Source organism: Electrophorus electricus, chromosome 13, assembly GCF_041902795.1.
Source record: "Electrophorus electricus isolate QZ-2024a chromosome 13, ASM4190279v1, whole genome shotgun sequence".
Taxonomy (NCBI): domain Eukaryota; kingdom Metazoa; phylum Chordata; class Actinopteri; order Gymnotiformes; family Gymnotidae; genus Electrophorus; species Electrophorus electricus.
The window spans coordinates 12,700,588-12,726,441 of record NC_137509.1 but is presented as its reverse complement, the minus strand read 5'-3'; the positions used below and the strand labels follow the sequence as shown (position 1 = coordinate 12,726,441).

At 41.0% G+C, this 25,854-nt stretch overlaps 4 protein-coding genes across 7 annotated transcripts; 3 read left to right on the top strand and 1 right to left on the bottom strand.

The window, feature by feature from the left end:
* The first annotated feature begins 171 nt into the window (after positions 1–171).
* On the top strand, positions 172–6,461 carry acer2 (alkaline ceramidase 2). The gene is made up of 6 exons (XM_027009898.3): positions 172–537; positions 719–833; positions 2,476–2,617; positions 2,789–2,926; positions 4,405–4,542; positions 4,798–6,461. Exons 1-6 carry the CDS (start codon positions 433–435, stop codon positions 4,982–4,984), a joined length of 825 nt encoding a protein of 274 aa, XP_026865699.1. The 5' UTR covers positions 172–432; the 3' UTR covers positions 4,985–6,461.
* Positions 6,462–6,495: 34 nt separating this feature from the next.
* On the bottom strand, positions 6,496–9,041 carry ppp1r15a (protein phosphatase 1, regulatory subunit 15A). The gene is made up of 3 exons (XM_027009962.3): positions 8,813–9,041; positions 7,585–8,491; positions 6,496–6,958 (listed from the first exon to the last, which is right to left on the bottom strand). Exons 2-3 carry the CDS (start codon positions 8,473–8,475, stop codon positions 6,749–6,751), a joined length of 1,101 nt encoding a protein of 366 aa, XP_026865763.3. The 5' UTR covers positions 8,476–8,491; positions 8,813–9,041; the 3' UTR covers positions 6,496–6,748.
* A 1,102-nt stretch (positions 9,042–10,143) lies between these two features.
* On the top strand, positions 10,144–13,257 carry LOC113577333 (leucine-rich melanocyte differentiation-associated protein). The gene is made up of 5 exons (XM_081694950.1): positions 10,144–10,412; positions 11,187–11,430; positions 11,562–11,743; positions 11,880–11,957; positions 12,743–13,257. The coding sequence occupies exons 2-5, from the start codon at positions 11,218–11,220 to the stop codon at positions 12,921–12,923; spliced, it is 654 nt and encodes a 217-aa protein (XP_081551076.1). The 5' UTR covers positions 10,144–10,412; positions 11,187–11,217; the 3' UTR covers positions 12,924–13,257.
* Positions 12,948–25,824, top strand: aco1 (aconitase 1, soluble). Of its 4 annotated transcripts, none has more exons than XM_027009920.3 (21): positions 12,948–13,675; positions 15,527–15,668; positions 16,091–16,259; positions 16,563–16,700; positions 17,979–18,048; positions 18,161–18,344; positions 19,246–19,385; positions 19,542–19,713; positions 19,934–20,034; positions 20,311–20,427; positions 20,565–20,724; positions 20,929–21,064; positions 21,403–21,487; positions 21,601–21,757; positions 21,960–22,084; positions 22,268–22,372; positions 22,569–22,711; positions 22,831–22,978; positions 23,194–23,316; positions 23,484–23,669; positions 23,952–25,824. In XM_027009920.3, exons 2-21 carry the CDS (start codon positions 15,572–15,574, stop codon positions 24,066–24,068), a joined length of 2,673 nt encoding a protein of 890 aa, XP_026865721.3. In that variant the 5' UTR covers positions 12,948–13,675; positions 15,527–15,571; the 3' UTR covers positions 24,069–25,824. The 4 variants fall into 4 exon arrangements, with proteins under 4 accessions (XP_026865721.3, XP_081551074.1, XP_026865720.3 ...); XM_027009919.3 differs by having other exon boundaries at positions 12,949–13,968; XM_081694947.1 differs by lacking the exon at positions 12,948–13,675 and adding an exon at positions 13,992–14,495.
* Positions 25,825–25,854: the final 30 nt, after the last annotated feature.

Sequence of the window (25,854 nt, the reverse complement as noted above, 5' to 3'; positions counted from 1 at the left end):
AACACGTTTGCTAGAGTTGACTGTGGTGTTGCACCCTTTTCCCATTATGCGAGCCGTTCTGTTATTTTAGCGTTAGACCAACCTGCAGCCTAGCTTATTCCACCACAGCACAGCATGAGAATGTCTAAGGTTTGCAAGTGCGCATGCGTCGATCACATGTTACCGTGTTGTTGCAAATAACATGCAGTTGCCGAAAGCGGCTCTTGTGAGTCGGATTGCAATTCAACTCTACAGCAAAATGAGTAGACAACTCGAGATCAGCGTCAGACCATCAAGAGAAACTCGAAAACAGCTTGGAAGCGGTTTACATCGTGTTACGTCCGAGTTATCGAAACAAAACTCTACGGTCTCTTTGTGTGAAGCTATTTAACCTAGTTCTCGTCCGGGGACGCTTTACACCAAGTACGCAGCTGTTTCTCGTACTTGCTCAACATGAACGTGCTTTTCTGGAATCAGCTCCAGGCTGGAAGCTCGGAAGTGGACTGGTGCGAGGGCAATTATCTGATCTACCCTGGAATAGCGGAGTTCTACAACACGGTGCGCGTTACTGTCTGTCCCGGTCAAGCGTGGCCGCGCAGCCGAAATTCGTTTCTAACTACTGACGACTTGTAAAACTTTAACAATGCTGGCTCATGGTGATTTATGAACTCCGTTTAATATATACATAGATTGACAGCTTTCACTGACCTTTACTTCTTTTGTCTATTTGTCTTTTTAGATAAGCAACATTCTGTTTTTCGTTCTGCCCCCAATACTGATGTGTCTTTTCCGCCAGTATGCTACGCATTTTAACAGTGGGATCTATCTCATATGGGCTCTGCTTGTAGTGGTCGGTAAGTTTTTAATTTATTTATCTATCTATCTATTTATTTATTTATTATAGTAACCTCGAGTAACCTAAACGTCGTCACAAGGACAGCTTGGTTCATGCTTTTAAGAAGAGCAGAGAACAATAGGTTGCGACCTCGCTTTCTCTTGCTTGCATCTTTTTTGAGGAGTGGACATTGGATATGAGGAAGCTGGAACAAATGTGTTTTGTAGACCTTTAATAATGGCTCATGCGATGCCTACCCTTTTTTACCTTCACTGAATGAATTTAGACCATTTTTTATAATCTCCATCTGTGCAGTTCCACCAAACGAAAATAAATGTTCTTATTCAATACGGCTACACATTTCTGTGTTAGCTTTGGGGGGTGAGGGTAGTGTTAAACTTGGGGTGACCAAAAATATACCAACAAGCCTGCATGTGAAAACAGTGATCCTCTCAGAGTCCTCAGCGAGGTGGTCAATGAGGAACAAGGGACACTCTGTCTTTTGTCTCGTTCTGAGACTGGAAATATGCCCTCGCATATCGGCGTCATTCTCATAGTTTGTGAGCTGAGGCTGGTCGCCACCCCACCAGCAACGGTGGCAGTTGGTTTTTGCCTGCAGTTGCTCACCAGTTGTACGGACGGACTGAGCTCTTTGGCTTCATAGATTTCCTTCTGCATCACAATACACAGAGGACTCCTTTAGAGAGGCAGCACTGGGAGGACTTCATTTAACTTAAAAAAAAATGTAAGAGTTATAGTCATGTGGAATTGCACAACAGACGCTGCGTTCTTCAATGTTGTGTTTACAGATCATTAACAAAGCTTTGTTTGGTGAAATGAAGACACCACCAACTCCAGCTAAACAAGCATTGGCACTTGAGCCTTTTTAAGGCCGTGCTTGTCTTCTGTATGATATTTGTGGTTTGTAAGAGTAAAATGAATGACCTTCATGAAGTGCTGACACAGCCCTGGGTAGTGTTTGCATTGCTTTTGTTCAGTTGTTAAATCAATTATTCACCAGTGGCCCAGAGTAAGTATATTTTATAAAGAATGAAGAAATGGGTTGCCAAATACAGAAATGAAGACATCTATTGATAAAAAATGGAGCTTCCGTACTGAGTCATTGACACCATCTTTGTTGGGTGTTCTCAGAAGTACAAAAACATAACAAGGTGGTTTTTCTAATACTATCATTGCAGTACTCCCACACATTGCATTTTGAAAACTAGGTTCATATAGTCTGCTTTTCCAAGAGCCTTAAAACAGAGTCAGTGAATAGTGTAAGCGTGTCAGTCACTTTGATTTTCCAGTTGTTACACATACGTGAAATTTGTGGTGACTGCACGTGACATTTTACACATACTAAGCAGACAGAATTAAATATTAACAGCTAATCAAGAGCAATGCAAAATAAGAAAGTATAATTCATATAATAGTGTATTATGTACTGTAGTGTTTGGGTGTATATGCAAAATAATATCCTCAGTATATATGGTACAGACACATGATGCATTTTGTACAGAGTAGTACAGAATAGTGTGGCGCATTGGTGTTGGGTGCAAAAAGGTTTGGGGGTGGGGGTTGCTAGATTCAGGTGAAAGTGTGTTGTAAGTTATACGTTGTGTAGCGGGAACATTTGACCCTGTTGTTATCATGTGTAGGCATTGGCTCCACGTATTTCCATGCCACACTGAGTTTCCTGGGACAGATGCTGGATGAACTGGCAATACTGTGGGTGCTGATGTGTGCCATCGGCATGTGGTTCCCCAAGCGTTACTTGCCCAAGATGTTCCGCAGAGACAGGTAAGGGGAACGCTCTTCTCGTGCGGGACTCTAGCTTGACCTGTCAGGTCATCTGGTTTATGCAACCTAGATTGAAATGGCTGAATGCTGCATTCATAATGCACCTCAGCTGTATGTTGATACAGATGGTGCATCTCTCTCTCTCTCTCTGTGTGTGTGTGTTTCCTCAAGGTCAAGGTTCAAACTGGTCGTTGGCATTCTCTCGGGCATCACTACCGGGCTGGCCTTCATCAAGCCGGCCATCAACTCGATCTCGCTAATGACCCTTGGGATCCCATGTACAGCACTGCTCATCACCGAGCTGAAGAGGTGAGAAGTACCGTATGTACTGCGTATGTCTGATGCATTCAGTCTTGTCTTTTTTCTTTTTTTTCAATCCCCCCCCCCACCATTGTTGTTTGTTCTAACTGATTTAGTCACTCCCGTGTCATGTTTGTTCTGTGTGTGCTAAGTGACAGCGCAGGAAGTGCACAACAGGAAGTATGGTCTGCCGCTCCTCTTCTGTTCTGAAGGCCAGTTGAGACTAAGATCAGGGGTGTGTGTGCGTGTGTGCGTGTGTGCACGCAGCCTGCATGTGTGAAAGAGATAAATAGAATGTCTATGAACTATGGCGTGAACTATGGCGCTACAAAGCATGAAGGTCGGTTTGCGCTCGGACAAAATATTGTCGTTAACACTATGGTGAAAGCTCTCTTGGTGTGTTTCATTCACGTAACAGCTTTTTGTTTTGTGCTGTTTATTACCATGGCACCACACCCTATATGGTGCAGTTTTCATTGGCTCCCACACTCGTGTTTCCTGCTCTTTCCCTGTCATCTTCCTGTTCTCTCACTGCTTGAACATTTGGCAGGCTCCAAGCTCTAGCGGTCTGTTATTGTTAGCGCTGTGCCTCAAGATTTAGTGACCTGGGTCAACACACAGTTGGTATCGGACACTATGCTGGCGCCACCAAACCTCATAAAGAAATGAAAAAATTTCTTATGGAAGTTGTGCACTGGAATGATATGGGGTACATGGAACTATTGTTTTTTTTGTTTTGTGTTTTTTTTCCTTGATGGTCTGTCAAGTGGTGAATCATATTCCAAACACAAAGTACCTTTAGTGGGCTCTGAATGCATCACTGGGATGTTGCCTGCTGGATGTTGGAGCACACATGCAAATAGTAGGGTAAAATGGAGAACCATAACCAATGGAATGGGAAAGAAAATGTGGGTGTGATTTTCAAAGATGAATGTCATTAGTGTAACAGAGCATAGTTGTTTTCTTTTTTGTGTACTACACTTACAGAAACATTTAAGATGTTTCTGAAAAACCTGCTTGACATCCAGGTGTAAACATAGTTAATGAAAGACATGGTAATGAACCATACTTCTGAGTGTACTTTAAACATTCCTTAATGTTATTAAGCTCTTCAATTCATCTATCATGGTCATTTTGGGATCCATTTAACACCAGTGAACAGACAGATGCAGCTGTAAGTGCATTTACAGCCGTTCACGGAATCGGCACATTTACTTCAGCCAGTGCAGTGTGATGCGTTGGCTAAGACTTTAAACAGTGCTGACAGTGTCCCCAAAAACCTGACTTCAGCAACTCTGGGCCAAATGGAAATATTAAATAAGCCTTAAATCTCTCTCTTTCTTTCTGAAGACCATGAAGGTTATTGCCCCTTCTGTCTCTGTGAGCAGGAACTCTGTAGAACTGTGGGTGGGAAAAAAACTGACCAGCTGATCTGAAGGGCGCCCTTCTAGAATGTGTCTTCATTTTTTGTGTGTGTTGTTGAGCAGATGTGAAAACCTGCGCGTGTTTAAGCTGGGACTCCTCGCTGGCCTGTGGTGGACCCTAGCACTCTTGTGTTGGATCAGTGACCGCATCTTCTGTGAGATGTGGTCGTCTGTCAACTTCCCCTACCTGCACTGCGCCTGGTGAGTGCACCTGCACATTCACTACATGTATTGTGCACAAGTCAACTTTGCTACAAGTCCACACTGCATCTGTGCACACCTGTTTCCACATAGGGCTCTTGAGTGGTTGCTAGTAGTGGAGAAAGCCATTCTGAAATTGATTTTCAGTAATGTCTATAAATGCTAAATGTTCCAAAACACTCACCACATATTTTTTTTTTAAAGCAACATCTTGTAATCCATGCAGTTTATTTCACCCATTATTTCAATACATAGGCACATTTTGATCTGCCTGGCCTCCTACCTCGGCTGTGTGTGCTTCGCGTACTTCGATGCGGCCTCTGAGGCACCAGAGCAGGGCCCCGTGGTCAAGTTCTGGCCCAGTGAGAAGTGGGCCTTCATTGGGGTGCCCTACGTCACCCTGCTCTGTGTTCACCGGAAGCCCTCCATCAAGGTGACATGACTAGACGGCACTACCCAAACAACGTTCTCCGTCTTCACTGCCCATTTCACTGGGCGTTCCAAACATGCCATAGACTAGTGCTTCAATTTTGCAAGTATTAATACTACTGCACGTAGTCTAGGGAACCTTGTTTATTAGTGTTCTTCAGAAGGTCTTGAGAAGACGTTGTGTAAGCAGGCTAAACACAGATGTTCCTGTTGCTCTGTAAGTAAAGGGTCAGTTGCCTCAAACTTACATTTTTATGAACCAGCAATGCAACTGAGAAACTTTAATTTCCTTGTGTTGACACTGGGGGGGGAAAAAAGCACAAGAGCTTAAATGCATATTTTGCTTGTTTGCTGTTTGTTCACACTAAAACTACTGTTCACTTTTCATTTTATTTTATTTAATAATTTGAGTGATGGTTGTTCACCTTTTGATATTAATGTTTTGCAGATATGCTAGGATATACTAGATGAATAGAAAAAAAGCTGAGCAAAAAATGTGTACCATGTACCAAAAAGGAATCTAATCAAATTTCTGAACCAAGAACAAATTTACAATCACTATTTCTAATGTTAACAATTATCTGTATTAATAGCTGACTTTTAAAATGACCATACCGTTAAAATGAAATATATTTGCTATTAATATGGACTCATTGATTTACTTTCTAGTTTAATGGCATCTATAGGCTGAAACATATCAGCCAGATATATCATATGCACTTGTTTCATCCCTCTGTATGAAAACTTTTTATACATTGATATATATGATATATGAATGTCATAATTAATTGATTAAATAGGTTTAATGTGAGCCTTTTTGGCTATTCCATATTGGATTTGAGGACATATTCTTCTAGTTACAAAAGACTGTTTGGATATGTTTGAAATGTATTTAAAGGAATGCTCTTCTGAGAATGTCTGGCAAGTTTCACAAATGGTTGTTTTTCTTTCCCCCATGTGACTGGTGTAACTAAAGGCATACTATTTTTAGAAGGATTGCTTGCTGAAAGCACTGACACGGCCTTACCTGAAGACACTGGCATGACTTTTTTTTTTTTTTTTTGTCTTCTTTTGACTGAGGACAGTGAAAGCAGTGTCAAAGATGTAATTATTGCACAAATGATCGTGTTAAACACATTCTCAGTCAGCCATCCTTGAAGTGTTTTTCTGTGACCTCTAACAAAAACACTCCAATTTTTCTATGTGGAAAGTTACTAGTCAGTGTCCCCTGATCTTTTGTAAAGGGAGAACAATTTTGCCATATCCTAAGAGAATTGAGTTTGTGTTACTTTGCACATACCATGAGGGCCTTTGATGTATTTGATGCCTGCCACTCATACTTCACATAGACCAAGCATACAAAGATTTTTTTCTCCTGTTTTTAAGCAATGAATCATTTTATAAGTGTTGATGATAAATGACTGTTTACAATGGAGCAAAACATTTAATGTCTGTATTTTTGCATTTTATGTAATAAAAGGGCGACCATATTTTCAGCCGTGCTTATGATTATGGAGCCTGGTGGACAATATTTTTGTGCCATTTTATTTCTATACAAATTCAATAAATATTCAAACAACAACTTTTAATAAATAATAAAAAGTTAAATATTTACAATCACTAATAAAACCACCAGAAAGTGCTTTTTGGAGTGTAGTAACTCCAGTGTGCTGAGGTAAAATATAGCACTATAGTAGTAACAGAGTGTGCTTATGTATATATAACACCACAAAGAAAAAATCCCACAGAAGTGAAAGTAACATGGTAAAACCTAAGGTTAAAACCCTCTCTCAAGTCTCTCCCACACCATGGCTCTGTGCTCAGCTGTTAGACAGGGGCTGACACCTGCCCCCGTTTTCTCCACTCTCCTTCTGAAACGATCTCTGTCTCTGGCCAGTTGCAACCAGCAGGATCCATCTCGCGCCGCCCGGCTGGCAAATGCCCAGGCCACTAGGTGGTGTACTGTCACCTCCTCGCTGAAATGTACCTGAAAATGGCAGTTACAGGCTGGGATCAATCAAATTTGGCTTGACTAATACTATGTCAAATTGGGCATGTAGTACAAAAAGAGCACATGCAGAACATTTGATTCTGATCTGATGTTCAAGAAAAGAATGGGGATGCCTCTCTTTGCTTGTTATTTCCATTCCACCCTTCACCCTTCACCCAATCACAGACACACACTTGTTTTTTTGCTTTGATATAGATGGTTACTGTTACAGGTTCATGCCTAGTCAATGGGTCTGAACTAATAACAAGTTTTTAAATGGCTGACATGTTCATGAGACCATGCTTCTGGCTAGCTCTACGTAATTCATGACTGTTCTTATTTATTACTTGCACAGAATTGCATCACTTCTATTCCAAAACAAATCTCCATTCAGGAAACATTCTCTGTAACCTGGTTGCCTACAGATTGTCCACACTGCAGTTTTCGTCTTTTACTAGAGTTTAACATATAATGGTATAAGAACTTATAAAACCCCATAGCAAAAATACTATTGAAAAGCACTTCATATTCTTATCACTAAATATACTTTTCTGCCTGTTTCTTTGCTACGATCTATTCAAGTAGTGAACACTATATCAGTACTATATCAATGTTATATCTACCTTCTTTGTCCCTTCCTTCGTATTCCGCTCAGGACTGGGCTCTTCTCTATCTGTAGATGTTTGCTTCTCAGCCTTGCTGGCTGTGGGTCTTGAAACTGGGCACCTTTTTCTAGCATCCACAGTATTTGCTTTGACTCCAGTGGAGCTGGAAAAGTAGAGTGGATTGTACGGATCGCTAGTGTTTAAGAAGCACTCCCATAACTCTGTGCTCTCTGTGGACATCTCTGAATCATCTTCAGCATCTGACCAGTCGGAATCCTCTTCCTTACTCCTTTCTGGTTCTTCTTCCTCCTCAGAAGGGTGCTCCTCCTCCTCAGCCTCATCTTCACTGTCGTCAACACCACCGTCATCATCTTCCTGCTCCTCTTCCGACATCCCAAATTCAAGCCAATATGAAAGCATAACTTCATGTCCATCAGGTGCAAACTTGTCATGCTTGGTTAGAGCCACATCCACGGGGTCTTCCATGCTCTTTGTTAGTGGCTCCAGTGACTTCATGGTATCCCGTGTGGTTTCTCTGCTCCTGGCTGCCTGTCCAGGCCACTCTTGGGCCTCCAAGCCCAAAGCTCTTTTCTTCGACTCGAGCGTCATGGCCATCGTTTCTTTGGCATATGTTAAGAACATGCTGGTGTTTAAACGGCTCACATTAAACGCTGTAAAACCTGTACAGTGATGGAGGACTTTCCACACCATCTCCCACAGGTGACTTCTGATCTTTTGAAACATGGTAAGGATGTAAACACGACTGTATGGACTTAGCTGTGAATGTTCTTTTGTCTTTAAGGTGTTAGGGGAAAGTACGGGGGTCTCTATGGTTGGGATGTAAAGGGCTAACTGTGGTAGGCACCAAGAATATAATGGGTGACTTAGATCAATGGTGAGTAGTGCCATAGCAATCACTTTCACTCTGTAAGAAAACAAAACAAACTGAAATTACCACAGTGTACTACAAACACGATCTCCACAATGTTTGCTGTCTTTCCTCTGGCTACATTAAATTCGGTAACGTTAATAGCAAAGGTGATATCTTAAGTTATCCGTTCTGTGCTATCGGACCCAACTAGTCTACCCAGTGTTTACATTCCCGTATAGCCTAGCAACAACCCAGCCATAACAGTGTGTTTAAATTATTCTTTTTTTAATATACTTTTTAGAAACATACGTTTTCATTTCTATTTTACTATTTTATTTTAGGATATCACTGTTACAACATACTTAGAAAACTTACGTTTTAGAAATCAGCCAGTTGCTTGACAATCACTCCAGTGAAGATTTTGAGTCACCGAGTTCAGCTCACTTCTATTCCTCACAGTTGTCCGGGTGTCCCTTAAATGGCGCACTTCCATCTCGACTTAGTAATCGGTTATCGCTTTGTTTATAATCGTCACTTTGTTATCAGTCTGTATTTCATCTCACTTCACATTCTTCTGCTCTGTAAATAGAAATAGCACCGTGAACGGCACTCGCCGATTATATAGTGCACGCTGACGTCTCGCAAACGGGCGGTGCCTCGCGCTGTTTCTCCAACCCCAGAGCCGGAAATCACGCAGCGCTGCGCAGTTTCGTGACGTTTCTAGAAACTCCGCCCCCGCCCCCGCGCCCACTAGGGCGCCGTCGAATTGAGACGAGGTTGCATCATATCTTTATATGGAAAGTGAAATCCATAACAAAGCAATTCGGGAAATGAAACAGTTCATTTACCACACATCACAAAGAAAAGCAGTGAGTGCATACGAAACAGTCCAAGGAGAAATATAGATATGACTAAACGTTTAGTATTACTTAGTTACTCGGTTAAAAGCCCATTATTCATTGCATATCAGCCATTAGTCCCCTATTTTACTATATGCAAACTACCTGAAACATCTGACAACATAAACCATATAGTGTAATGGTTTGGTAGAGGGATGATTTAAAAAAAAAAAAGATAGATTACTGATTATGAGTCGTTTACTCTGGTCCTTGAGTGAATTTCATTTTAATTTGACAAAATGAAACACAAAATTAAATGCAGTTCTCTCAGTGCTTCACCTAGCCTTGAGGAAAACTATATAATATACATAGCATAATGTCACACTGATATACCACAAATGTAGTCTCATTTGTCATACAAAATCATTTGCCATAATGGGCTATATCATTTTAACCAGGAAACCTTAACCTTATGTGAACAGACATTATGTCGCTTGACATTGCTGTGTTTTCAACTCGAAAAAAAAACAACAAAACAAAAAAAAACCTGACAAATGAAATATTAATAACACTGACCCATGCTGGAATCAGACTTCTTATTTACATTTACAATTACATTTTGGTCATGTAGCAAATGCTCTTGCCCAGAGCAACTTACAGAAGTGCTTTGTCATTTACTCATAGAATGTATCCTAGCCAGTACAGTAGGTTAGAGTTCAAGATTCCATTGAACTAGAATTCTGTTGAATCAAAGGGATCAATTCTGGTATCTAGAATTGTGAAACAAGTATAAGCTCTATCTCCGACAACAATAAGTGTAATAACAAACATTTTAAACCAGGCCGATTTAGGTTTATGTGTCAGTTATGAAGTGAGGTGTCAAGCAACCTTATGAGCAGCACACTTAAGTAAAGTGTTGCTAAACATAATAAAAACTATTCAAATTGTGCTATAACATCAGTCATTTTTTAGTACATTATTTGACCTATTTCAATTTGCCTCAGAAGAGAAAGGGTTAAAGAAGGGGATAATCCTCGTCTTGTGATCCTAAGTCCAAGTATGAAAGAAGGTCTTTATGAGTTTAGAGCGGTCAGGCACACAAACACACACCCTCCTGCGGTGCACAGCTGAAACTGGTGAGTATATTTTTGTATATTTTGTGAGAGTTGCTGTATTCCACTGATGCAGCTGTGTGGTTTTATAAGTGTTCATTTTCTCTTCAGTCATACATATCTGACACTTGTTTTGTGTACTGAAAGCACATTGTTGACGACTTCTGAGGAGTTAGCTTGACTGACGTCACACCATGTTGGTTGATGAAACGTCTGGAATATGCAGTTTCTTTCTACCTTTCTTTTCTATTCGTGGCATTCATTGAACTGTTAAAAAGAGAGTATTGTCATTTGAATTAGTTTGAATTAGCTTGTTGCAGAACCCGGATAAAGTACATATGCAGGACGCATGTCTTTTTATTTGGGTTAACGTTCCCAGCCATAATAAGTTTGTTTATAACTTCCTATTTTAGATCTTTCCAAATTGTAATGAAAATAATGTAGTTCTGCTTAGATCTTATCTTGTTTACAACATGCCAATGACCTCAAGTAAGTGTTTACGTGCAAATATGCATCTAAGCTCAGAATGAGTACATAAACACACTTTTTCCATTTCATATAATCCGCACTGGATTTTCCTGTTCTATTTTGACTGCATGCTACTGTTTATACATAAGCCAAAACATGGAAATGTAGAAACCTTTCGAGTAAGGTGCTCCGCTGGTTATACTGCAGTTACTACCCTGTCCTTAACAGTAAAATCAACACTTTCAACTATACTGATTCTACAGTGACCAAATGACTGTCTCTTCTTTTGCATAAAGAAGCTGATTATGCATTTTCACACGTTGTTTGTAGCACGGTCGGATCGCGCTTGCTATGCGCCCTGATGTGGTGGCGGCGAGTAGTTGGACGTATGGAGGAGTGTGAAAACAGTGGAGCAGAGCCAGAGGCTCTGGCCCCAGGAAGCCCCGCTGCAGAGCTGGACCTCACCAGGCTCTCCTTCGCATACCAGGGCCTCCTGGAGATCCCTTATAATATTATTTTTGAGCAGCGTGACACCCTCGAGATTCTAGACTTGAGCTACAACCTGCTGGATGAGTATCCTTTGTCATGTTGTGTGGATGTCATTGTATATACACAGCGAGTCCAAAGGCCTATTCAAAGACCTTTCCAAACACCAAGATTAACACCATGCAGCGCATAGTCAGTCCTTAACTCGGCGGTAAACGGAGCCCGGCTCTTCTGGGGGAGCTGGAGAGGCTGAGCACCCTCATCCTGGACTGTAACAATTACAGCGCTCATGTCAAGTTCCCCTACATACCCAACCTCACCACTCTGTGGATCAACAAGAACAAAATCAGAAACCTCCCCATTATAGTAGATGAGATACGTCGCAAGTTCCCCAATATTAAGTAGGCTACATTCGGCTAGTTCTCTTTCTGTATTGGCATTAGCTGATACATGAGGAAAGAATTACTGTTAATGTAGCTTATATGTACTTAGTAGACTTAATATACTGTATTTTGTTCCTGTCAATTGTGTTTACAGGCTTCTCAGTATGATGAATAACGAAGCAGCCCCCAGTTACTTTAATGGAGGGAGTCTCACCCAGTACATTGACTACAGGTAAATAAAATAACAAAACTGAAAGCTGTATGTGCAAAAATATATATCCTTAATCGCACAACTATAACCTTTAAATGAGCTCAGTGATGATTAGTCACCTAAAATATAACTCATTTGAATATTTTTATTGTGGACATCTTAATTTAATTGAAGTAGTTTTAGGTATGATATAAAAACTAATTTGTATATCTGCTCCACCTTGTGGTCAAGTCATTTAAAACCGGCTGTGTGTATTATGCGTTTTTATCAAATTTCAAATTAAATAAATCCTTTAAATTCTTTAGATAAATCCTCCAATATGAAATAGCATAACTGCACGAATTAAATTGAAAAACAAATTTATATTGAAAAAGGTCAAATAAATAAAGTATTATAAGTATTATTTATAGTACTAATAAGTATTATAAATATTCTTAGGGCAAAAATCCGGTAAATGCCTTAAGGAAGCACTTGAGCAAAAACCCATCAACTTGTTATGTGCTATAACATTTTTAACACCAACATTTAAAAATGTTTTAAATCAGTAATTTTATAATTATTTAGGTTATTACGATAGAACATTTCAATATCTCAAAAGATCAGGACAGATGTGGGTCGAAATAAGTAAAAAAGCTTACATAATGTCATAGTTAAGCATCCCCATGGTAAAGAAACAGATTTGCTGCCCAGAGTTTTGATAGAATTAAGTTTTTGCTTGTTTTTTGTTTGTTTGCTTGCTTGTTTTTTAGCTAGGTTAGTGTGTTTATGAACAACACGGTCATACTGAGATCCACTCCCCTCTGCAGGCAGTATGTTATCAGTCAGATTCCCAGCTTACACGTCCTGGATGACACGGAGGTGCAAGAGACTGAGCGCGAACATGCCAGGAAGACTTACCGGGTGCAGGGGACCAGGGAGGGCAGCAAGAAGAGGGAAAAGCTCCGTCACGGAACGACAGCTGCTCATCACTTCACCACACTCTCGTGAAATCTGTACTCCTTGAAACCAAAAACAAACAACTTTTCATTCCATGACTGCATAAGAATGAGAACAATGTGGACAAGATGTAGTTCAAGACTGCATTTACAAAGTGATTTGAAACCCTTGTGCATGACAGCCATTAGTCAGGCAATTGTCTTTTCTTTGTTTAATACGTTAAAAAAAGGTTAGACACGGGAAAGTGTTTGTTTTGTTTGCTTCAAAAGGCACAAATTGTAGGGGCTTGTATATTCTAAATATGATGAAATTTGAACTGAATTATGAAAACGTCAGTTCTATACAAAGTTGTTTCTGAAGAGCAAATTAAATACGCAATGCATAACGCTACTGTAGAGCTTAATTACTACTTCAGTACTTCAGTAGTAATAACAATACCAATTTTCACTGGTTTCTAGTAATACTGGAGCTTTTTTAACCACTTTGAATTTATTATTTGATTAATACTGTTCATAGACTGGGGCTTTCAGATCACTCACGTTTAACATAGCGTTAAATCGCCACAACCGGGCGCTGTTAGCACTGAAATGGCTTTGGCGCTTCGGCTCAGTGACAATGTATGTCAGTGATTATTCCTTATTTTTTATGATTATTCTTTATTTTTTCAACCGTGCGGAAAACACAAACGAAAGAAGAAAAGGAAAAAATCCTCTAGGAAAGCAAACTTTACCGTACAGTTACAATGATCTCTCGTATCCGCTGGTAGATGTGTAATAAAGAGCTGAATCATTACCGTAAATGAGGTAACACTATCTTAAAACGTTTTTAAAAGACATAGGGTTAAGCTCTGAAGTCAAATTACGAAAATATTTTAACAGTGCAGCTACATTTCACAAAACGGACTGTAAGGGAAAAAATAACGATAATAAAAAAACCGAATGTATAAATTGCAGATTTAAATCTCATTTGTAATATGTACTTTACGGTACTAGGCTGTTCGCTAGCTAGGTTGAGGTAACGTGCAAGCTAGGTTGGCTAACCTAGCTAAACTCTACTAGCTAAACGGAGTCCAACTCCAGAAATTGGTGTGAGATTGGTAAGTCATACGAAATAAAAAGTGTATCTTGCGAAAAAAAGACAAGCATGGTGTAGATGATGGTTTCTGCATTTGTACAACTTGTAACTTTACAGTAACTGCATTTTGTTGATGACTTTAGCTATAATGGGTTAATAGTGGCGCTGACAGTTCGCGGATGACAGTTAGCCAGTTAGCTAGCGGTTAGCTCGATGAAAGATTGAGTTGTTCTGTAGGTTAGCCAGATAAAAGATTAGCTAGATAAAATGACCTTAGTGTGTCGTCAGTAACTTTGTATCGTCTGTTATTTGTGATTTCACCTGTTAACAAGTATGGCTGGACCACTTTACAGGGCACTTTAGTTTAAAAGCTTTATCTATTCCAGTCGTACATATTCTTGCCACCTGCCTGCAAGTCATTTAACGTTTATTAATAGATAGTAAGTATGTTAAGGGATGCCAAGAAAATGCCCCTACAGCTTAACATCCACTGACATAGTGGTGGTGGAAAGGCCATACCTGTGCTTTTGTAATCCTCTTCATGTATAAGTAAGTATATAAAAACATATTTTAAAATACTCCTCAGTATTTTCTTCAGTATACTCCTTAATACATGGCTTCAGTAAGCCCATTTTAACAAGGCTATATAGCTTCAAAATATGGAACCATATATCTTATTTTCTCAGTTATGTTGTCAGTGGAATTTAGAGACTGGCTGATTTGCTGGTGGTATCTCACGTAGTCATTAGTAATGCAAAAAAAAATCACTGGCGGACAATATGATGGACGTGTTGGGGATTTACTATAAGCCTTAATTACTTCTGTACCTTAAGTATTTCCATAACTGGTTCAGGTGTTTAAGCACCTAATATCTAGCATTTAGATGTTATGTATTGTAGGCTACATCATAAGGTGACCCTATGACCTTAGGTGTCATTCAGTATCTCCATCCATTCTCACAATGTAAGCTCGCCCACCTTCACAACAGATATCCCATGTCTATGTCCGGCTTGTATGTCATATAATAAGAATTTGACTGTTGCTGTGTAAAGTCCCAGCACTACAGTCCAATGTCAGCCCCTGTTTGTTAGCGCGCAGAGTGGCATGTTTGCACTTCTTAGCTTATGTCAGATAAGCTGTGGGATCTAACTTGTCTCATTTGGATCTGCCAGACATGAAGGTTTTGATGTAAGCTTTAGATTTCTCACCACATACTCTAGCCTTTAGATAAACTAGTCTGAGCATATAGACACTGCTTGCCCACCCTTACTCAATGATGGTGGCCTGTCCTATCACAGAGGGTGCAAACCTGGCTTTCACGTACCAACCTCTGGATTTTGGCAGAGGCTCAAGCCTTTGGTGGTACACAGAGGCCAAAAATGAAACTAAAATGCTCATTTGTAGAGAGAAATCTGTGACCAAGTTTGGAGAGGTAGCTGGGTATTTTAGCTTGCGACGGCACATTCAAAGCAGGACCCTGTGTGTGTAAATTTGATTTGGTTAAATAGTCTGGTTTACTTAAGATCATACAGCAATTTTCTGTTGATTATTTCTGAAATAAACCGTCTTTTATTCCTTAGATACGCTGAAGGGAGAGTTTGTGTGCAAGGAGAGTGCCGTCAGCTATGAGTAACCCTTACGCACATATCACTGAGTCTCTGGACCCTCAGAAGCCTGCACATAAATTCTTCAATCTCACAAAACTTGGAGACCCAAGATATGGTAAGAGAATGAGTGCATAGCCGAATCTTCATGTGCTCATTTTTTTTTAACAAGATAGCATGTGTGAAAAATGTGATCTTGTAAAACAGTGAGTTATAAAATGGCTAATACTACTACTACTACTAATAATAATAATACTAATAATAATATTACAAATACCTGAACTGTATTACATATCATATGAGAGACTCTCAGAAGAAGCTAATGGGAGTATCGATGATGCAGGTTAAAACTTGTATGCACAGTTGTTAGCTTTAATTGATTTCTTCCTTTTTACAAAAAAAAAACAAAACTTTTTTTGTTAGTTTGTTTTTAAAGAGCTACAGTAGCAACAGGCACCCTGCCTTTTATATACAGCTGTTAGGAAGAATATATTATTATTGTTGTTGTTGTTGTTTATTTATTTATTTTTAAATATACAGAACGCCTGCCTTTTTCCATTCGTGTGTTGCTGGAGTCTGCTGTGAGGAACTGTGATGAGTTCTTGGTGAAGAAGGAGGATGTAGAGAGAATCCTCAGCTGGAAGGAGACACAGACCCAGACGGTGGAGGTGCCATTCCGGCCCGCCCGTGTCATCCTGCAGGACTTCACGTAGGTTTAATTACTGCTCACTCTTTCATAATCAGTCTTGGTTTGCTAGCTCGTAACTAGCTTGAGTTGCTATTGCTCTTGGGGTTTTGTGAAATAGTCCTGTGTTTCTTGTTGTTTGTATCTCACAGTAATAGCAATGTTATTGTCAGTTTCCATCCAAAAACCTGACCAACATTTTGATGCTTCTGAGAGTTGTTTTTATCACCATTATATATAACGCTGGAGAATTCTGTTTCGGCTAGTTTTGAGGTGTGTGAATTATTGTCTAAGGTGTCTGAATAATTTTTTCTTTGCTATGGTCAGTGGAGTACCTGCAGTAGTGGACTTTGCTGCAATGCGTGATGCTGTAAAGAAACTGGATGGAGATCCTGAGAAGATCAACCCTGTGTGTCCTGCTGACCTAGTCATTGACCATTCCATTCAGGTGGACTTCAGCAGAAAGTACGTTCTCTTCCTATTGTAGTAGTTGAAAGTACCAGATTCATAACCTTTCTAAGTAATATTCCACTTGCTGGCTTCTGAAATAAGAACTGGTTTTCTGGCAAACCAAACAAACATTTAAAAGCGAGCTTTTGTCCCTATGGACATGTTTTCACACGCATGGTATCTTCGACACAGATTATAGGTGAGGTGATGTTCTTCTTTAATAACTTAATAGAAATTAAGCATGATGAGTAATGGTTATTGCACAGTGTCCTTATTTTCCAAAGAGTCTTTACTGGGTTAAGGGGTGAACTAGAATTGTCAGGATTTTCATGTTTTTAAGTCAGTGTCTTTGTATGCCATTATGTTGTGAGCTCCATGCTGTTATGCCATTGGCTATTGTACAGTTAAAATGATTGATTCAGTGCCCAGCATGTTATCTCCTTGGGGCATGAACTGGCGTGCATTCGTTTCATTAGAGAGACGGGTTTACAGTGCTGCCCCAGACTTTGAGATGCCTAGTCTGGCAGTGTCCAAGTAGGAAAGATCTAAGCCTTTGACTTGCCAAGAGCCAACACAGAGTGGGCACTGGAAAATAACATCCATTTAATTCATCACCCATTGCCAAGTGAAGAAAATACAGTTGGTGCATGGGGAGGGTAGGCACTTAATAATAAGTCATCATAAGTTTTGACTATGAATTTTTGTATTATATTTATACAAAATGCAACTGTATTGTTTTCGTTTAGTGTATTCAATTTATTATACTCATCAGGGCCCAATATCAGGTTCACTTCTTCACCTGATTGAATTGTGCTTAGGGTCAACCATTATCTGATCAAAATTTAGGTCATTGTCAGGGTCATATGTTTGGCTCGGCTGATATTGTGGACTTAGTTTAAATGAGGTTTGCATTGTCATTTATATCCTGTGAAAGCACACTGCACTTTGACAGTGAACTTTACTACAAATGACATTAAGTTGGTGTGTTTTACTGTCATTACCAAACTCACCATCGATTGCACAGCCCATGTTGCACTTAGGCACCTTTGAATGTGTGATTTGATGTTTAACCTTCTAAAGTGGGCTCTTGTTTTTAAATCCTAAAGTTCATCATATAAAATGATTCTGGGGTATAAATTATGAAAATTAATATTTGAGCTATGTATTTGTACAGAAACTCATTACATAAGCATTATAATCGGAATTAAGCCTTTTTTTCAAAATGTTTTAAAGGTCAATGCAAATAGAACATTTCAGAGACATGTACGTGATGCTATTTTTAATGCATTTTAGGCCGGACAGTCTTCAGAAAAACCAAGAACTCGAATTTGAAAGAAACAAGGAACGCTTCCAGTTTTTAAAGGTAATCCCACATGTTAATGTACTAGCCAGAGTTCACATTAGGATACTCGCACTGAAATCCTGGCTATGCATTTTAGTCCTGGCTAATAAAACCTTCATTTCTTCGTCTGCAGTGGGGTTCTAAAGCATTCCAGAACACACGCATCATTCCTCCAGGTTCGGGAATAGTGCACCAGGTCAACCTGGAGTACCTAGCCAGGGTGGTGTTCCAGCAGGATGGCTACTACTACCCCGACAGCCTGGTGGGCACCGATTCCCACACCACCATGATCGATGGCCTGGGGGTGCTGGGATGGGGTAAGTGTTTAAATGCTAATTTATGGCTGCAGTGCAGCAGTTGTCGGGCACCACAGTCTTGCACACTTCAGGGTTATAGTGGGTTTGCTTGTTTTCTGGCAATTCATTTGAAATCCAGGAAAAAGGTTGTACACTCCTGTGTTTAACTGCTCTAGCATCCAACATTTACACTTACATTTTTACATTTACAACATAAACACTATTTTAATGTGCTTCTATTAATAATAAGGACCTAAATTGGGCAGTTTGGGATCAGACAAGTTCCTTTAGAAGGCATTCACAGCAAAGGTTCTTAATATTTTATTGTTTGTGTGATTAGAATGAGATTATACTTGATGATGATTATCCGTTCAGTCGGACCCGACTTGCGGCCACTTTGAGACATACTTTTCCAAGCTTTCCTATCTTTAACAGCTTCTTTCAGTTCTTTCATTTACATATTCATGTCAGCCCTGATTATATCTAACCAACGAGTTCTTTGGCGTCCTCTTCTTCTAGACCCACTAACAGTGCCAAGCATTAATGATGTTTCCAGGGAATTGCCTCGCATGACATGTCCGAAACAAGAGAGCCGCTGCTTGTTTTTTTTGCCCTCTTAATGATATTCTTGGTTTGACACGCTCTAGAACCGTCCTATTTGTGACCATATCCGTCCACGAGATGCACAGCATTCGCCCAGCCATGTGGCTGGAAACAGCTACATGTTGGTCCCAAGTCTGGATAAATGGGGAGGGGTGGAGAAAGCAATGGCAAACTACTCCACTATTATTGCCAAAATACTTTATGGAGATTATACTTAGATTTACCTAAATATATATACTTTAGTTTCTTGTTAATAATGTCTTCATTTTTCTTCAGGATTTTTACTTGTTGTACCACAGTCTTGTATCTCTTTGAGCAGGTGTGGGAGGCATTGAAGCAGAGGCAGTTATGTTGGGTCAGCCTATCAGCATGGTGCTCCCAGAGGTCATTGGGTACAAAGTTCAGGGCACACCGAGCAAGTACATCACCTCTACTGATATTGTCCTCACTGTTACAAAGGTATCTACATTTTTAAACCATTCTTCTTCTGTTAGACTATAAGTGAATCATTGTTTTGCCTTGGGCCCTGAAGAGAATGAAATCATTGTGTTAGAGTATGACTGGATTTCTTGTGTGAGCTAAGCAGCTGGGCCCTCTCCTGTTGTGCATCTGCAGCATTTACGGCAGGTCGGCGTGGTGGGGAAGTTCGTGGAGTTTTTCGGCCCCGGCGTGGCTCAGCTCTCCATCGCAGACCGCGCCACCATCGCCAACATGTGCCCCGAGTATGGTGCCACGGCCGCCTTCTTCCCCGTGGACCACGTCAGCATGCACTATCTCCAACAGACCGGTACGCTGTCACTAGTGCACTTGTATGTTTGTTTATCCTTTTCAATTTCAAACCTGTTAACCCATTTGGAAACAGTTTGGTTTGAGTGCTAGAACCCATCACTTAGACTTAGGGAAGTACTGTACCAGAAAGATTTTCACTTGTAACAAGCATTTGTGTTTTGCAGTGACAGGCATTTTTGCTAAGTCATGGACCTGAGATGTAATGTGTGTTTGATTAGGACGAGAGGCTGAGAAACTTGGTTACATTGCCCAGTATCTAAAAGCAGTGGGAATGTTTAGAGACTACAGCGATGAAAGTCAGGATCCAGACTTCACAAAGGTACACTGCATACACACACACACACACACACACACACACACACAACCATGCACATATCAGCTGTTTTCCACACAAGGAGTGTCTTGCTGGCAGGGAACCTGAATGAGCTGAGGACCTGTCAATTGTTGTCAGCACATATTATTTCAAGTGATGTTTCAGGACAAAGTAACCAGTTTTCCTTTGCCAACATCCAGCCTTCTATCCACAGTGATGTTGTAATGGCCCTTTGCATAAGTCGTTTGTCTTTGCCTCCATTTTCTTCCTCTCCCCATGTAGGTGGTTGAGCTCGACCTCAGCACAGTCGTCCCCTGCTGCAGTGGCCCCAAGAGACCACAGGACAAAGTGGCTGTATCGGAAATGAAGCAGGACTTTCAGACCTGCTTAGGGGCCAAGGTGCATAACACTCACCTACAATTAATGAGCACCCTGGACAATCTGCTCCGTAGGGCAGAAGTGTTTGTCTTTGCGTTTTATGTCTGTGTGTTATGCTTTAGGTAAAAACACTCGTCTCTCTCTCTTTTTTTTTTTAGCAAGGTTTTAAGGGATTTCAGGTGCCTCCTGAGAACCATGATGTCACCATACCATTCCAGCATAATGGAAGAGACTACTCCCTCTCTCACGGATCTGTGGTCATCGCTGCCATCACCAGCTGCACCAACACCAGCAACCCCTCCGTCATGCTGGGTGCCGGTACGAACGTCCCCACCACACGGCTGCCAGTGCGGCCCGTCATAGCCAGACTTGATGCTTGGACTCTGCAGTGGTCAGGCATGACTTGGAGGGAATGCCTGACGTGCTCATGGAAATCACACCTCTGTAAGCACCATTACTGCTTTTGCAGCTTAATGCCAATGTTAAAAGAACTGTGCTTTGCGTCGTTTGTTTTTTCTTCAGGTCTCCTGGCTAAGAAAGCCGTCGAGTGTGGATTGAGCGTGAAACCTTACATTAAGACGAGCCTTTCTCCCGGAAGTGGAGTGGTCACCTATTATCTGAGGGAAAGTGGGGTGATGCGTTACCTCGCTGATCTAGGGTGCGATATCATTAAGGCATGCTGAAAATGAACTGAACTCCCCATTAAAAGAATGTATTTGTGAATGTGAAATATGGTAAGGCTAAGCCTCTGCAGTACAACTCTGTTACTGATAACTCGTATAGTGCAAGTCCAGTATGTAAACTCTATAGCAACAACTAATAAAAGAGTAGTGATGTAATTAAAATCATGTTTAATAGATAAGGCAAATAAGAACGAACACAACAAAATTGGTCATTGGTTACTTTTAAGTGATCCATTAGGAGTAATCAGATGTGAAATAATTGCATGCGAGAATTACAGTTTGTATATGAGCCTTTGCATTTCCCCTCCGTTAGTTTCGAGGTGGTGGGATATGGCTGCATGACCTGCATAGGAAACAGCGGGCCACTTCCTGAGTCCGTTGTGGAGGCCATAACACAGGTGTGAGCCTTCACTGAGCTTTTTTCCTGATCTGATCTGCACTGTTTCTTTTACACAATACTGCATACCGTACACAATACAATACCGTACAATGTGAGGTTAACTCTTCTCAGGGAGATCTGGTGGCAGCTGGAGTCCTGTCTGGAAACAGGAACTTTGAGGGCCGCGTTCACCCAAACACGCGTGCCAACTACTTGGCCTCTCCTCCGCTGGTCATAGCTTACGCTCTTGCAGGCACCGTGAGGATAGACTTTGAGAAGGAGCCCATTGGTGAGTGAGATTTGAGCGGCTCACCTAACCACCTTCTTTGGTTTACTAGGTAGCTTGCCTCCAAGTGTATGTGTAAGTGTATGTGTATGTGTAAGTTTTGAGCAACATAGTTATCATATACCAGGGAGACCAGTTGCTTCTCTGTCAACTTGCAGAGAAGTTGAACAATACATTTTTTGCTTGGTTTTGTGTGTTTGAGCAGCTGTGAATGCGAAGGGGAAGGAGGTTTTCCTGCATGACATCTGGCCCACTCGGGAAGAGATCCAGGCTGTGGAGAGGCAGTTTGTCATCCCAGCCATGTTCAAAGAGGTCTATGAGAAGGTGGAGGTGGGAGAACCAGTACAAGGCTCAGTAGAGAAATGGATTCACTGCTCTTAAGCATAAAAGCTCTTGCCATATGATTCAAATCTGTCTTGGTATGGGGTGTGTGGGGTTTTTTTTGGTTTTGTTTTGTTTTTTTTTTGGGGGGGGGGGGGGTGTTTTGTTTTTTGTTTTTTGTGTGTGCTCTAGGAAGTGAATGAGCGTTGGAACTCTCTCAGTGCCCCCTCTGAAAAGCTGTACACCTGGGACCCCAAATCCACCTACATCAAGTCCCCTCCATTCTTTGAAGGACTGGTATGATGTACCCTGTGTAGTAAAATATATCAGTTCAATCTTAATGAAAGTGGAAAACAAATGAATTGTGAAAATCAAGAAATGGTCCTTGTAAAACCGTTTGTGCTGATGTGTGTAGTCTTTCGGTTTAAGGAATTACAGCCTATTACATACAATACTTGCCTTTGGCCTACTTGTGAAGATGCGTATGTTTTAGACCAGGGAACTCCAGGAGCCTAAGTCTATAGTAGATGCATATGTGTTGCTCAATTTGGGAGATTCGGTGACTACGGACCACATCTCTCCTGCCGGCAACATCGCCCGCAACAGCCCTGCTGCTCGCTACCTGAACAGCTGTGGGTGAGGCTCATTAACACCCGCAAACACGGAGCTCTGGCATAGCAAAGGGGTTACAGAAGTGTTAGCACTCAGTGGTTGGGTATTAAAAGCAGTGAATAACTGTATGTGTTCTCCTGTAGGCTCACCCCTCGAGAGTTTAACTCCTACGGCTCTCGGCGAGGCAACGATGCCGTGATGGCTCGGGGCACGTTCGCCAACATCCGCCTCTTCAACAAGTTCCTCAACAAGCAGGCCCCTCGCACCATCTACCTGCCCACAGGGGAAACGGTAGGAGATCTGTGCTGATATGTTGCATAATGTTGGTTTTTAAGATACAGTGGGGGAAAAAACAAACTTTTTCACCAAATTGAAAAGGTGTTCCTCCCCCCCTCACGTGGGCAATTTAGGTAATGATCTAGGGGGTTTATAGTGCTTTTGGCTTTCTCTCTTTAATCTGTGTTCTCTAATTGCAGTTGTCTCTAAAATGCCATTCTCTCCTGCAGATGGATGTGTACGATGCTGCAGAGAAGTACCAGCAGGCAGGTCACTCCCTGCTGGTGCTGGCAGGGAAGGAGTACGGCTCGGGGAGCTCCAGAGACTGGGCCGCCAAAGGCCCGTTCCTACTGGTGAGAGCCACAGCTTCCTCTGCTGTAGACAGACAAACAAACAAGCAAACAAAAAAGTATGATTTTAGCTCCTGCATGTGGTTTCACCCCATAGTCATAGTCATAGGAGTCTTGAGCAGCGGAAGCAGCTCTCGTACCTTTTCCCAGAAGCCTGTGTCCTCCCTCAGGGAATCAAAGCTGTACTGGCCGAGAGCTATGAGCGCATCCACCGCAGCAACCTGGTGGGGATGGGCATCATCCCTCTTGAGTACCTGCCCGGAGACACGGCCGATGGGCTGGGTCTTACTGGCCAGGAGCGCTACACTGTCGTCATCCCTCCGCAACTCACACCCAGAATGCTTGTAGACATTAAGGTAAGGTTTTGATAATAGGCTGACCAAAGACTAGGCAACACACCCACCCAATTGATCATCAAATCACCCTTGTGTAGTCTTCTAAGCAGGTGGACTTCATTGCCCTCGGTCATAGCTTTTATGTCGGTTCCGTTTGCAAACGTTTGTCCTGGTGAAAGGTTTGTTGCTTTTCCTGTATATTAACTGCGGCATCCTACTAAAATGCTATCATGACTGCACACTTTGGTTAGATCCAGCATCCGACCATTGGCCTTCTGCTTTTTCCCCCCCTGTCTTGTTCAGCTGGACACAGGCAAGACGTTCCAGGCGAGGATGCGCTTCGACACGGATGTCGAGCTCGCCTACTTCCACCATGGTGGCATCCTGAACTACATGATCCGCAAGATGACCGAGAAGTAGAGAACCCTTCGGACCCCTCGAGTGAAGCGGGCAGTTGGAGCGCCCATGCTCCACGTGTCCCTACACTGACGGAAATTTTCCTCTTTTTTTTATTTGGAAGAGCCAACTAACTCTTTGCTTTGTTGCCTCATCAACTTTATATATGTTGGTTAGTTTTGGGATTTGGATCTAAATGTCCATAAATGTCTAAATTGTCTGAAAGTCAAATACAATATGAATTAATGATATATACACTAATTGTTGTAAGGTATGAGATTCAGGGCTAGTGGAAGAAATGTCAGTGGTGGTCGTGGTGAGGCTAAGTAAACAGATCCAATAACACACTGTTTCTCTGAGGCTCACACAACACCCTGTCTATTGAACTGTGTCCCTCAGTCATGCTGCTTTAACATTAATGTGCAGGGTCTCTTACCCAAGATGCTTAATAAAGTTAATTAATTACAGTGCTCTAGAACCATTAAAGATTGGCATAATGGCTGAAGGGCATAGGCCTATGATTGAGGAAAATCATTTGATTTCGTGATTATTGTCTGACTCACAGGGTATACACTTCAAACTGGTTTAGTTTCTAGGCCTACCTCAGTGTTGCGTAACATTAACCTTACCTGTTCAGTCTCTCTTGCATTAATTTGCTTTTTTTGGACACTGTTTGGTTAATTGCTATAAATAACCATATTTTTACATGGGGGAAAAAATCACACAAATGGAATGGTAAACACATTAAGAAAATGAACCGAATCTCACTTTGGCTGAGTTTTTTCCAACAATGTAACAGGGTTATTAATCCAAAGTAGTTTTTAAAAGACATTTTAACATAAAATGGAAGCTTTGGTACTTGACACATTCAGTCTTTTCTTTCTCTTGTTTATCTCTCCCCTTTTTTGTTCATTTTGCACAGTAGCTCAAATAGAACATTATGTTGCACAAAGTAGTTGTGGCTTAAGGATAGTAATTTAGATAACTACAATTATTATTGTTATTACTATCGGTCGTCATGATAATAACTATCATTAGTAGTTTTAGGTTTTTTTCTGATGAGTAATATATCAAGAAATGATCATAAATCATATCTGACTGCTAATATACTAATTTAATAATGGATCTCTGAAAGTGCCTACTATCACCAACTGTGAGGTGTATATTAGTTTCTTCTTGAAAGAAGTCTGTACATTGAGGTCAGGGGCGTGAAGCTCCAGGCCAGGAGGGCCAGAGAACAGCAGAGTTTGGACACTTTCCTCCAAAAACTGCTGGACTCTGCCCCTTCAAGACTGCAGTTTGATACCGCTGACGTGGACTGTATCATTCCAGATCAGCTATTTCATCAGCTCCTTTTAAAAAAAAAACAAACCTATATATAATTTGCTGTAGTTGGAGTGCAATTTTTGGAGTGACCCAGAATTTGATTTAAAAGCCATTTAACATCATAATCTCTCTCAGTCACTCCTGAGTCACTCCAATGCCCATTTTCCCTCTTAACATGTTGCAGGCACAGAAAAGGTAGCTCTGTAAATGTTTCACCTCATGACAGCAACCAGGACATACTGTACTGAGAGGTTAGACCGAAGTAACAGTTCATACAGAATTTCAAAAGACCATTAAATTTCCCAGTGTGCATGTATTTATCTGAGGATATAAAAGCAATAGAACCTACAGGTGTCTTGACTTCCAGATATGCCCTTTTATCATTCCATACCATGCATTCATATGTTTAATATTTAAAACTTTGCCCAAATAAAGTTTTTTTTTCCCTCATGAATTCAGTCTGAGTAAGAGTAAACACTTTCTC

Coding starts and splice junctions, on each gene's coding strand:
- LOC113577333 (XM_081694950.1), top strand. CDS start 11,218: ATGTGGTGGCGGCGAGTAGTTGGACGTATGGAGGAGTGTGAAAACAGT. Junction 11,431..11,561: donor GCTACAACCTGCTGGATGAG/TATCCTTTGTCA, acceptor GGCGGTAAACGG/AGCCCGGCTCTTCTGGGGGA. Junction 11,744..11,879: donor CGCAAGTTCCCCAATATTAA/GTAGGCTACATT, acceptor TTGTGTTTACAG/GCTTCTCAGTATGATGAATA.
- ppp1r15a (XM_027009962.3), bottom strand. CDS start 8,475: ATGGCACTACTCACCATTGATCTAAGTCACCCATTATATTCTTGGTGC. Junction 6,959..7,584: donor CGAAGGAAGGGACAAAGAAG/GTAGATATAACA, acceptor TGCCATTTTCAG/GTACATTTCAGCGAGGAGGT.
- aco1 (XM_027009920.3), top strand. CDS start 15,572: ATGAGTAACCCTTACGCACATATCACTGAGTCTCTGGACCCTCAGAAG. Junction 20,725..20,928: donor CTCCGTCATGCTGGGTGCCG/GTACGAACGTCC, acceptor TTTTTTCTTCAG/GTCTCCTGGCTAAGAAAGCC. Junction 23,317..23,483: donor CCAAAGGCCCGTTCCTACTG/GTGAGAGCCACA, acceptor GTCCTCCCTCAG/GGAATCAAAGCTGTACTGGC.
- acer2 (XM_027009898.3), top strand. CDS start 433: ATGAACGTGCTTTTCTGGAATCAGCTCCAGGCTGGAAGCTCGGAAGTG. Junction 834..2,475: donor GGCTCTGCTTGTAGTGGTCG/GTAAGTTTTTAA, acceptor TATCATGTGTAG/GCATTGGCTCCACGTATTTC. Junction 2,618..2,788: donor AAGATGTTCCGCAGAGACAG/GTAAGGGGAACG, acceptor TGTTTCCTCAAG/GTCAAGGTTCAAACTGGTCG.